The sequence below is a fragment of the Pongo abelii genome, chromosome X (genome assembly GCF_028885655.2).
Source record: "Pongo abelii isolate AG06213 chromosome X, NHGRI_mPonAbe1-v2.0_pri, whole genome shotgun sequence".
In the NCBI taxonomy this organism is placed as follows: domain Eukaryota; kingdom Metazoa; phylum Chordata; class Mammalia; order Primates; family Hominidae; genus Pongo; species Pongo abelii.
This window is the reverse complement of record NC_072008.2, coordinates 54,419,395-54,432,061: the sequence shown is the minus strand read 5'-3', so window position 1 is coordinate 54,432,061 and position 12,667 is coordinate 54,419,395. Positions and strand designations below refer to the sequence as shown.

Sequence of the window (12,667 nt, the reverse complement as noted above, 5' to 3'; positions counted from 1 at the left end):
CTTAGCTCACTGCAACCTCCGTCTCCTTGGTTCAAGCGATTTTACTGCCTCAGCCTCCCGAGTAGCTGGGATTACAAGTGCGCGCCACCGCGACCGGCTAATTTCTTGTATTTTTAGTAGAAACGGGGTTTCACCATGTTAGCCAGGCTGGTCTTGAACTCCTGACCTCAGGTGATCCGCCTGCCTCGGCCTCTCAAAGTGCTGGGATTACAAGCATGAGCCACCACGCCCGGCCGATGATACTTACTTTAAATGTAGATCATTGTCATATTTAATTTGTTCATCTTGCATGCATTCCCTCACCTTTTGAAGCCATCAGTAAAGATGAGTCTAAAGAAGTGGAGATTTTAGTAGCTGGTAGAGAGCACAGAAATAGGTTTTCTTTTGGCGGGTGGGTGGGTCCTCTTTTATAAATGTAATTTCACTTCCTTTAGAATCTCAGCAACTCTAATTGTGGAATTTTATTTGAGCAATATGATGCCCACTCTCTTTACCCAAGGGGCCTGATTGAAAGAGTGAATTTGGGGGTATAGATTAAATTTTTAAGTTTTGCTAGTATCAATACATATACATCACAGCAGACCATCTACTTGTCTGTGCTATGCTAACCACTTTTATGTTTTTATATCTCAGGTGATTACAGTTCCTCAGCAGCAGTCAGCAAAAATGACATCTTTTGGAATAGAACACATATCAGTGTTCAGTGAGACAAACCATTCTAGTGAAGAAGCCTTTATTGAAACAGCAAAGTCTCAGTTGGTAGAAATAGAACCTGCCACACAAAATCCAAAAACTTTGTTTTCTTCTGAGAAGTTACAAGCTCTTCAGGAAACCTGTAAAGAAAATAAAGGAGTTCCCAAACAAGGTGACAACTTCTTATCTTTCAGTGCAGCTTGTGAGACTGATGTGTCTTCAGTGACCCCAGAAAAGGAATTGGAAGAAACTTCAGCCACAGGAAGTAGCATGCAGTCTGGATCTGAACTGTTGCTTAAAGAGAGAGAGATATTGACTGCTGGGAAACAGCCTAGCTCTGATAGTGAATTTTCAGCCAGTCTTGCTGGCAGTGGAAAGTCAGTGGCAAAGACTGGTCCAGAGAGTAATCAGCGCTTACCACACCACGAAGAACAAGCTTATGCTCAAACACAGAGTTCACTCTTCTATTCGCCATCTTCCCCAATGAGCAGTGATGATGAATCAGAAATAGAGGATGAGGACTTGAAGGTGGAGCTTCAAAGATTACGAGAAAAGTAAGGACTGTTTCTCTTTTGTCACAAATCTGGTTGCCCTAGGTTTTATAGAACTTAGTATTTGATTGGTAACTAATTTAGGATTGGTGACATTTTAATGATTGAAAACTACAAAGAATGCTAATGCTAAACATTTATGAATGAGAAAAAGTTCTTATATATAAAATGTTTTCATAGTCTCAAGACTATTACAGTTGCTTATTTACCAATATGATTTAATTACTCTTTTTGCTAACCTTTACAATCCTTATTCTTCAGGACTTTTGGTTTTAGATTTTACAACTATTCTTATATAATTTCACATTTGATAAGTAAACAGCTGATTTATTATAATCAGAGATAGTGATTCATCTTCTTTAGGAAAAGGTAAGATACTTTCAAGATCAAGCTTATTATTTGGTGACTGAGGTAATCAACCTTCACTAGTGATATTATGATGATATATTTTGTCAATAGAATGCTGTTTTGTATTTAGTTTTATAAAATAGGTCATTTAAAAAAAAGAAATTCAGGCCAGCTGGGCATGGTGGCTCAGCCTGTAATCTCAGCACTTTGGGAGGCAGAGGCAGGTGGATCACTTGAGGTCAGGAGTTCAAGACCGGCCTGGCCAACATGGTGAAACTTTGTCTCTACTTTAAAAAAAAAAATACAAAAATTAGCCAGGTGTGGTGGCAGACGCCTGTACTCCCAGCTACTTGGGAGGTCCAGGCAGGAGAATCGCTTAAGCCCAGGAGGTGGAGGTTGCAGTGAGCCCAGATCGTGCGCTACTGCACTCCAGCCTGGGTAATAGAGCAAGACTCCGTCTAAAAAAAAAGAAAAGAAATTCATATTAAGTTGCTGAATTCTAATTCTATCCACATGGTTCAAAATTCAAAAGGTACAAAAGGATAACCAGTAGTCTCCCTCCTAGCACTGCAGCTGAACTATCCAGGTTCTCTCCTTAGACACAATAAATATTACCTGTTTCTTGTATATCCAGTTAGTCTATAACTGTACAAACAAATATGCATATTTCATTCTTTGTTCTCCAAATAGTAACTTACACTGCAAGACTGTTCTTATATCTTGGTTTTCTTTACCATTTCATAGTATCTTGGATATATATCTGTATCATTATATTTTTGACTGTTTCAAAGTATTCTATTATATGTATATACTCATAAGTTAATTACTAGCCTCCTATTGATGCCCTTACTTTGAAAAGTTGAAACCAACTCTAGCAATTTTTGAATATATCTTATGCTTTAGAGAATTTCCGCATTGTTCTGGGACTTGAACAATTTGTAAAGCAGGGAGAACCAGGGAGGACTAAAATTATAGGCATGTAAAAAGCTGGATTTGGCTGGGCACAGTGGCTCATGCCTGTAATCCCAGCACTTTAGGAGGCTGAGGCAGGTGGATCACCTGAGGTCAGGAGTTTGAGACCACACTGGCCAACATGGCAAAACCCCTTCTCTACTAAAAATACAAAAATTAGCCGGACGTGGTGGCGCGCGCCTGTAATCCCAGCTACTCAGGAGGCTGAGGCAGGAGAATTGCTTGAACCTTGGAGGCAGAGGTTGCAGTGAGCCGAGATCGCACCACTGCACTCCAGCCTGGGTGACAGAGCGAGACTCCATCTCAAAAAATAAAATAAAAAGCTGGATTTTAGTCAAGTTCTTACAAGCTTGAATAATGCTCCACTTGGATGCTACGTTCGAGTGCTTCAAGAATTAAAGCAGGTTAAAATCCTTGGAAATTTCTTAGTTTCTAAGGCCTTGCCCAGAGAAGAAAAAACCCAAAACTGTCATTCCAGTGATAGATAATTATAATATTTTCTCTCTAACTTGTTTCAATGTTTTTAACTTGAGCTTGCAAGAAAATTGTGAATATATACTTTAAATATTCATCACCAGAAGGCTGATATTCCACTTTAAAATATATATACAGGCTTGACATTACATTATGTATACGTCAACTTATATGTTAGGTACTATACAGTATATGTACACTGATACTTTTTATAATAAAAGTTATTAAAGCAGTTTCATATTTGTGATATAAGTATTCTATTGCTTTTGTTTTGTTTTGGTTTGGTTTGGTTTTTTTGGTTTTTTTTTTTTTTTTGAGATGGAGTCTGGCTCTGTTGCCTCAGCTGGAGTGCAGTGGCGCGATCTCGGCTCACTGCAAGCTCCGCCTCCTGGGTTCACGCCATTCTCCTGCCTCAGCTTCCCGAGTAGCTGGGACTATAGGCACCCGCCACCATGCCTGGCTAATTTTTTGTATTTTTAGTAGAGACGGGGTTTCACCGTGTTAGTAAGGATGATCTCAATCTCCTGAGCTCGTGATCTGCCCGCCTTAGCCTTCCCAAAGTGCTGGGATTACAGGCGTGAGCCATTGCACCCGGCCTTCTATTGCTGTTTTTAATGGTTCTTTTAAACCATTGTCAAATGACTGGTAGCTTTTGTAGCTGGCTAGTTTTTTGTAACTGGCTGGTTATGAATATCTACTTAATTTTGAATGTGAGACATGGATTCTCATAACCTCATAGAACTCAAGACCTGGAAAGGATCTTTTATTTTGAGACAGAGTCTTACTATGTTGCCCAGGCTGGAGTGCAGTGGTGCAGTCATGGATCATTGCAGCCTCTACCACCTGGGCTCAAGCCATCCTCCCACCTCAGCCTCCCAAGTATCTGGGCCTACAGACGTGTAACACATCCAGCTAATATTTAAATTTTTTTGTAGAGATGAGGTCTCCTTGTGTTGCCCAGGCTGGTCTCAGACTTCTAGCCTCAGGCCATCCTCCTGTCTCAGCCTCCCAGAGGGCTGGGATTACAGACATGAGACACCACGCCTGGCCTAGAAGGGATCTTAAAAGATAATTTATTCATCCTTCAGTGTTCTTTTAGCATTATGGTTTCTTCACCGATTTTTATTTATTCTTTCTTTTATTACTATTACAATTATTATTATTAAGATGAGGTCTTGCTGTCTCGCCCAGGCTGGAGTGCAGTGGTGCTGTCATGGCTCACTGAAGCCTCAACCTCTGGCTCAAGAGATCTACCTGCCTCAGCATCCCGAGATGCTTTTACTACAGGCACATGCCATCATACCCGGCTGATTTTTTTTTTTTTTTTTTCAGAGAGACAGGGTCTCACTATGTTGTCTAGGCTGGTATCAAACTCCTGGGCTCAAGCGATCCTCCTGCCTTAGCCTCCCAAAGTGCTGGGATTACAGGCATGAGCCACTGCGTCTGGCAAAAAATGTTAATATTATTAATACTATTTGACTTTACATTTTGTTTTACTGACTTTCACTGTATTTCAGTTTTAGAAATTTGTTCATCTTTTTCTTCATGAGTGATTATTACAGTTAAATGTTATGCTTAGGAAGGCATTTCCCACTTCCCCTCTGGAAATTGTGAAAATACTCTGTATTTCCTCCTTCCTTCCTTCCTTCCTCCCTCTCTCTCTCTCTCTCTTTCTTTCTTTTTTTTTTTTTGACAAGGTCTCTCTCTGTCACCCAGTCTGGAGTGCAGTGGTGTGATCTTGGCTCACTGCAGCCTTGAATTCCTGGGCTCAAGTGATCGTCCCACCTCAGCCTTTTGAGTAGCTGGGACTACAGGCATGCACCACCGTGCCCAGCTAATTTTGTTTTTTTTTTTTTTTTTTTTTTTAGAGAGATAGGGTCTCCCTATGTTACCCAGGCTTGTCTCGAACTTCTAGCCTGAAACAATACTCCTGCCTTGGCTTCCCAAAGTGCTGGGATTATGGATGTAAGCCATTGTGCCTAGTCTCTATTTCCTCATTCTTAATCTAAATTCCTTGTTAAACTTTACTTATACTGGTTTAGAGTTTCTTGGCTCATCTTTATGGAGCCAGTGCCATTAAAATGCTTTTTGCATGATTTTCATTCAGACACATTCAGGAGGTGGTAAATCTTCAAACCCAGCAGAATAAGGAGCTGCAGGAGCTCTATGAACGCCTTCGGTCAATTAAAGATAGCAAAACCCAATCTACTGAGATTCCTTTGCCACCTGCATCACCACGTCGACCAAGATCTTTCAAAAGCAAACTTCGAAGCCGCCCCCAGTCCTTGACACATGTGGACAATGGCATAGTTGCTACAGGTAAATCAGTCATAAAAGTAATTTTTAAAAAATCTAGTCCAAGATTAGCAAAATTAGGAAAATGATTATAATACAATTTATTTTTAATTAGGCTAAAATAATTTAAAGAAGTACACATTATTCTGAGATTATTTTCTGTTTTTGATGTTAAATGTCCTTTTATGTAATAATGATTAGGATAATTGATAGATTGTAGAGAGAAGCTGAGTATGGTTCATGCTTTTATTTGGAAAACCAGCAGCTGGAAGCCCAATGCCAATCCCCACAATAATTTTTGAAATGTTATCAGTCAGTGGGAACTTCTGGTCTAGCATGGAGAGTTTGTTGGTAACAAGATAATCTTAAAAATATACTCGGCCGGGCGCAGTGGCTCACGCCTGTAATCCCAACACTTTGGGAGGCTGAGGTGGGCCTATCTCCTGAGGTCAGGAGTTCGAAACCAGCCTAGCTAACATGGTGAAACCCCATCTCTACTAAAAATACAAAAATTAGCTGGATGTGGTGGCAGGCGCCTGTAATCCCAGCTACTCAGGAGGCTGAGATGGGAGAATTGCTTGAACCCTGGAAGCGGAGGTTGCAGTGAGCCGAGATTGTGCCATTGCACTCCAGCCTGGGTGACAAGTGCGAAACTCCATCTAAAATACATACATACATATATATATGTATGTATATATATATAAAAATAATATGTATGTATGTATGTATATATATATATACACACACACACACTCAACAAGAATGAAACTCCGTCTCATAAAAAGAAATATATACATATATACACTCATGCTCTTATCTGAAGAGATCTTTGTTTATTAGTTATAAGAATATTAGTAAAATATACTTCTTTGACTTTGAAAAATAAGAGCATCAATCTCTACTTAACTAATATAGAAGTTGTTAATCAGGTCAGGCCTCTTTGGTTATATGTGCATAGTCAAGGTGGGGGTTAAGGATGTATTGTAAAGACATATGTGAAATCCCAATAGAACTTGTCGTAGGCAGAATAATTCCCCCCCCCCCCAAAACGTCCATGTGCAAATCCCTGAAACTTGTGACCATGGTAGGATATATGGCAAAGGAGAATTAAGCTTGCAGATGGGATTAAAGTTGCTAATCTGCTGACTCTAAGATAGGGAGATTATCCTGGATTATCCAGGTAGGTCCAGTGTAATCACTAGGATCTTTAAAAGTAGAAGAGAAGAAACACAGAAGAGTCAGAGAAAAGGGAAACAGTGTCAGAAAGGTGCAACATTGCTGGCTTTGAAGATGGAGGAAGAGTGCCACAGACCAAGGAATGGAGGCAACTTCTGGAAGCTGGAAAGGCCAGGGGACAGATCTCTCCTATAGCCTTCAGAAGGAACACGGCCCTGGCAACACCTTGATTTTAGGCCAGTGAGGCCCACGTTAGGCTTGTAACCTAGAGAACTATAAGATCAATTTGTGTTGTTTGAAGCCACTAGGTTTGTGGTAATTAGTTACAACAGTAATAGACAACTAATACAGAACCCAAGAACAGGAACTGTACTTGGATGATCTTGTAAAGACAGAATTAAGGGGTAGACTTAGATTGAAGGCAGCTCTGGGGATTTAATAGCAGAAGTACATGAACCTTCAGTCTGATGCAGTATCACTAATAGCTATACTTTATTTTATTGTTTCATTCCCAAATGGCTTCATTTTATGTATAGTTTCTGCTTTCCCAAAACTGGCTGTTAGATAACACTGGTTACTCGTGACCCAAAGCATTCTTTCACTTTCAGGTCCTTATTTAACTGACCTTTGTTAGATTCCAGGGACAGAAAATTTGAGTGTCCCTGCTCATCTTTTTCATGCCAAGAAATGGGTCAGAGCCCATTGCCTGGCCTATAGTTGGGCTGTTCTACAGTCAGGTGTCCACCTGTTTCTAAGTAAGCATGGCCAGAGAAGTATGATCTCATGGTAAAAACATGTCTCTGGAGACTGTCTTTGGGATTCCTCAACTTATTTTGTGTTATAATGGATGTACCACAGTCTGTTTATCCATTCACCGGTTGGAGGACATTTGGGTTGTTTCTAGTTTGGGGTTTTACAAATAAAGCTCCCGTAAATAGTCACATACAGCTTTTTGGGTGAACATAAGTTTTCAGATCACTTGGATGAAATACCCAGAAATGAGATTGCTGCATCATATGGTATGCATATTTAACATTTTTAAAAAACTAACAAACCATTTTCCCAAGCAGCTGTATCATTTTACATTTTGCCAGCAATGTGCGAGACTTCCAGTTTTTCTGATGCTCTTCAGCACTTGGTAGTACTAGTATTCTTTTTTTAGCCAATCCAATAGGTATTTGATGATATAAAGTGGTTATTTTATTATAATTTTCATTCCCCTAATGGTTAGTGATGTTGAGCATTTTTTTCTTGCACTTATTTGTGATCTGTATATCCTCTGTGGTAAAGTGTTTGTTCAAGTCTTTTGCTATTTTTTTGTATCCTGTTTTATTTTTAATTGAAATTTTCATTGAGATAATTGTCGATTTACATGCAGTTAAATAATACAGAGGGATCCTATGTACCTATGTATCCTTTACTCAATTTATCCCAAAGGCAACAATTTTTGTCATTTTAGAAAATTAGGTTGTTGGTTTTCATATGGCTGATTTTTGAGAGTTTTTTCTATATTTTTGATAAAAATCCTTTGTAGGACATGTGATTTACAAATATATTATTCAAGTCTATAGCTTGTCTCTTCATTCTCTTAACAGTGTCATTGGCAAAGCGACAGTTTATGATTTTAATAAAGTATACTTTATCAAATTTTTTTTTTTAATTGTCATTTTGGTGTAATATTTAAGAACTCTGGCTAAACACAGGTCACAAAGATTTTCCTCTATGTTTTCTCCTAAAAGTTTAATAGTTTTATGTTTACATTTAGATTTATGACACATTTGGAATTACTTTTTGTATAAGGTGTGAGGTTTTGGGTGAGGTTCTTTTTTGCATATTGATATTCAATTATTACGTTACCATTTGTGGAAGAGACCGTCCTTTCTCCATTGAATAGCTTTTGTACCTTTTTGAAAAATCAATTAGCCATATGTATATATGTCAATCTCTTTCTGGACTCTTTATTCTGTTCCAATTAATCTATGTGTCTGTCCTTTCACCAATACCACACTATTTTGATTATTGTAGTTTTATAGCAACTTTTAAAATTATTATTGTTAAAATTAGGTATTATGTTTCCTGAAACTTTTTTTTTTTCAAAACTGTTTTAGCTACTCTACTTCCTCTTCCTTTTCATATAAATTTTAGAATCAGCTTGACTATATCTAAAAAAAATCCTGCCGTGATTTTGATTGGAATTATGTTAAATCTATGTATCAATTTTGGGGAGAATTGACATTTTTACTGTGCTGAGTCTTCCAATCAATAAACATAGGCTCTCTCTCCTTTTTTTGTCTTTTTTTTTAACTTTTATTTTAGGCTCAGGGGTACATATGCAGGTTTGTTATATAGGCAAATTGCATGTCATGGGAGTTTGGTGTACAGTTCATTTCTCCAGGTCTTCTTAGATATGTTTTATCTGCTTTTTATAGTTTTCAGCTTACAGATTCTATATGTGTTTTGATTTATTTATACCTAAGGATTTATTTTATTTCTACAGGGTTTCCAATCATACATTGGTAGAGAAATATGATTAATTTTTGTGTGTCGACCTTACATCTGAAGATTTTGTTAAACATATTTGTTCTAGAAATTTTCTTATAGATTCTTTGGGATTTTTTTGAGTGAGCAATTATGTCATCTGCGAATACAGACTTTTTTGTTTCTCCCTTTTTAATCTTTATGCCTTTTATTTCTTCTTACTATTGTACTAGCTAAAACTTTATATTGGACGTCCTTGCCTTGTTCTTCCAAGGAGAAAACCTTCTGTCTTTTGCCATAAATTATAATGTTAACTGTAAGTTTTTGTAGATGCCCTTTATTAAGTTCAATAAGTATATTGGTTTACAGTTTTCATCTTTTTGTTTCATATTTTGAAAATTTTGATACTATCTTTTTCTGGTTTGATATCAGGGAAAAGCTGCCTTATAAATGAGTTGGAAAGTAGGTATTTCTTTTGCTTCTTCACTTTTAATTTTTTAAAAAAATTACAGTTTTATTGAGATATTTCACATATCATAATGTTCACTCATTTAACTTATACAATTTACAGACTTGTGCAGCTATTACCACAATTTGATTTTGGAATATTTTCAACATTCCACAAAAAACATGTACATATTCATAGTCATCCCTCATTGTAGCTCCTCTACCCCAAACCCCCAACCACAGGCCCCAGGCAACCACAAATCTGCTTTCTGTTTCTATAGATTTGCCTTTGCTGAAACATTTTGTATCAATACAGTTACACAATAATATGTGGTTTCGTGACTGGCTTCTTTTACTTATAATGTTTTTGGGAGTCAAACATTTTATAACATGTATCAGTACTTCGTTTTTTATTGCTGCATAATATTAAAATGTATGTTTATCCATGAGAACACTTTCATCACCTCAAAAAGAAACCCCTTTTCTATGAGTAGTAGCCCCCCCATTTATTCCCACTTCCCCCGTCCTCCAGCCTCATCAATCACTAAAGTATTTTTTGTCTCTATAGATTTGTCTGCTCCTTTTTGGGAGGCCAAGGCAGGAGGATTGCTTGAGCCCAGGAGTTTGAGACCAGCCTGGGCAACAAAGTGAGACCCCATCTCTATAAAATTAGCCAGGCATGGTGGCGCATGCCTGTAGTCCCAGCTACTCAGAAGGCTGAGACAGGAGGATTGCTTGAGCCTAGGAGGTTGAGGCTGCGGTGATCTGTGTTCACGCCATTACACTCCAGCCTGGGCAACAGAGCAAGACCTGTCTCAAAAAAATAAAATAAAATAAATAAAATAAAATAAGATTTGCCTACTTTGGACAGTTCATGTAAATGGAATCATACATTATGTGGTCTTTTGTGACTTTTTTCACTTAGCATAGTATTTACAAAGTTTAACTGTGTTGTAACATGTATTGGTATTTCATTTCTTTTTGTTGCCAAATAATACTCCATTCTATGGATATGCCACATTTTATTCATTCATCAGTGATTAGACATTTGTGTTGTTTTCTATTTTTTTGCTATTACGAATAATGCTGCTATGAACAGTTGTGTTCAAATTTTTATGTGTACATATGTTTTCATTTCTCTTAGACAGATATGTAGGAGTGGAATTGCTGGATGAGATGGGAACTCTATGTTTAATCTTTTGAGGAATTACCGGACTTTTTTTCCAAAATAGCTGCACCATTTTACAGTCACACCAGCAGGGCATGAGGGTTCAACAACTCAACAATAAAAGATTCAAAAATCCAATTTTAAAATGGGCAAAAGATTCAAATAGGCATTTTTCTAAAGAAGATATATGAATGACTGATAAATACATGAAAAGATGTTCTATAACATTAGTTATTAAGGAAATGTAAATCAAAGGCACAATGAGATACAACTTTACACCCACTTAAAATGGCTGAAATTTAAAAAGGCAATTCCCAAGGACATAGGACATATGAGGCGAAAAAAAGAAAAAAAAAATTTTAAGACAGTAACAAGTGTTGGAGAGAATGTAGAGAAATTGTTGAGTTGTGAGTAAGGACTAGAGCCTTACTGGATATGATTTTTCAAATATCATCTCCTGTTCTTAGGTTGTCTTTTCACTTTCTTGATAGTGTCTTTTGAAGCACAAAAAGTTTTTAATGGTTTTAAAATCTAATCTGTTTCTTCTCTTTTGTTACTTGTGCTTTTACTGTCATATCTAAAATTCCGTTGGCTCACCATTGACTCTATAGTAATTGAAAAGAAGGAGAAAAAAGAAAAAAATCTATTGCCTAACTTAAGGTCATGAAAATTTATTCCTATAATTTCTTTTGTTTGTTTGTTTTGTTTTGTTTTGAGATAGAGTCTCACTCTGTCGCCCAGGCTGGAGTGCAGTGGCGCGATCTCGGCTCACTGCAGCCTCCGCCTCCCAGGTTCAAGCGATTTTCCTGCCTTAGCCTCCTGAGTAGCTGGGACACAGGCGCGTGCCACCACACCCCACTAATTTTTTATTTTTAGTAGAGACGGGGTTTCACCATGTTGGCCAGGCTGGTCTCAAACTCCTGACCTCAGGTGATCTGCCCACTTTGGCCTCCCAAAGTGCTGGGATTACAGGCATGAGCCACCACGCCCGGCCTATTCCTATATTTTCTTCTAGGAGTTTTATAGTGAATCTTTTACATTTAGTTCTTTTTTTTTTTTTTTTTTTTTTTTTTGAGACAGAGTCTCGCCCTGTCGCCCAGGCTGGAGTGCCGTGGCGCAATCTCAGCTCACCGTAACCTCCACCTCCCAGGTTCAAGCGATTCTCCTGCCTCAGCCTCCTAAGTAGCTGGGACTACAGGTGCATGCCATCACACCTGGCTAATTTTTATATTTTTAGTAGAGACAGGGTTTCGCCATGTTGGCCAGGCTGATCTCGAACTCCTGACCTCAGGTGTTCCACCCGCTTCGGCCTCCCAAAGTGCTGGGATTACAGGCCTGAGCCACTGCACCCGGCTACATTTAGTTCTTTGATCCATTATGAGTTAATCTGTGCATATGGTGTGAGTTAAAGATCCAGATTCTTTTTTTTTTTTTTTTTGGTATGTGGATATCTCCTTCTCCTAGCACTTTTTGTTGAAAAGACTGTTTTTCCCCCATTGAGTTGTCTTGGTACCCTTATTGAAAATCAACTGACCATAAATGGATAGATATATTTCTGTAATCTTAATTCTACTCCGTTGATCTCTGTGTCTGTCCTTATGCCAATCCCATACTGTCTTGATTCCTATAGCTTATCATGTGTTTTGAAATTGTAAATTGAGTTCTCTAAATTTGTTCTTCTCTTTCATGATTGTTTTGACTATTCTGGGTAATTTGAATTTTCATGTAAATTTTAGAATCAGCTTGTCAATTTCTGAAAAACCAGTTGGAATTTAGATAGAGTATTGACTCTATATATCAATTTGGGGAGTATTGTTATCTTTAAAATGTTGTCTTCCAATCTGTGAACATGGGATGTCTGTGAACAGAGTCTCTCTCTGTCGCCCAGGCTGGAGTGCAGTGGCATGATCTCAGCTTACTGCAACCTCTGCCTCCTGGGTTTAAACAATTCTCATGCCTCAGCCTCCCGAGTAGCTGGGATTACAGACATGCACCACCACACCTGGCTAATTTTTCTATTTTTAGTAGAGACAGGGTTTTGCCATGTTGGCCAGGCTGGTCTTGA

At 38.1% G+C, this 12,667-nt stretch overlaps 1 protein-coding gene across 12 annotated transcripts in view; it reads left to right on the top strand.

Annotated features, from left to right (window-relative positions):
- WNK3 (WNK lysine deficient protein kinase 3) overlaps positions 1-12,667 on the top strand; it is a 176,446-nt gene that overhangs the window by 132,606 nt on the left and 31,173 nt on the right. For all 12 annotated transcript variants that reach the window (XM_054544627.2, XM_024241149.3, XM_054544625.1 and 9 more), the window contains 2 exons: positions 634-1,247; positions 5,146-5,357. In XM_054544627.2, coding sequence (XP_054400602.1) covers positions 634-1,247; positions 5,146-5,357 — 826 coding nt within the window. The remainder of the gene's footprint in view (positions 1-633; positions 1,248-5,145; positions 5,358-12,667) is intronic.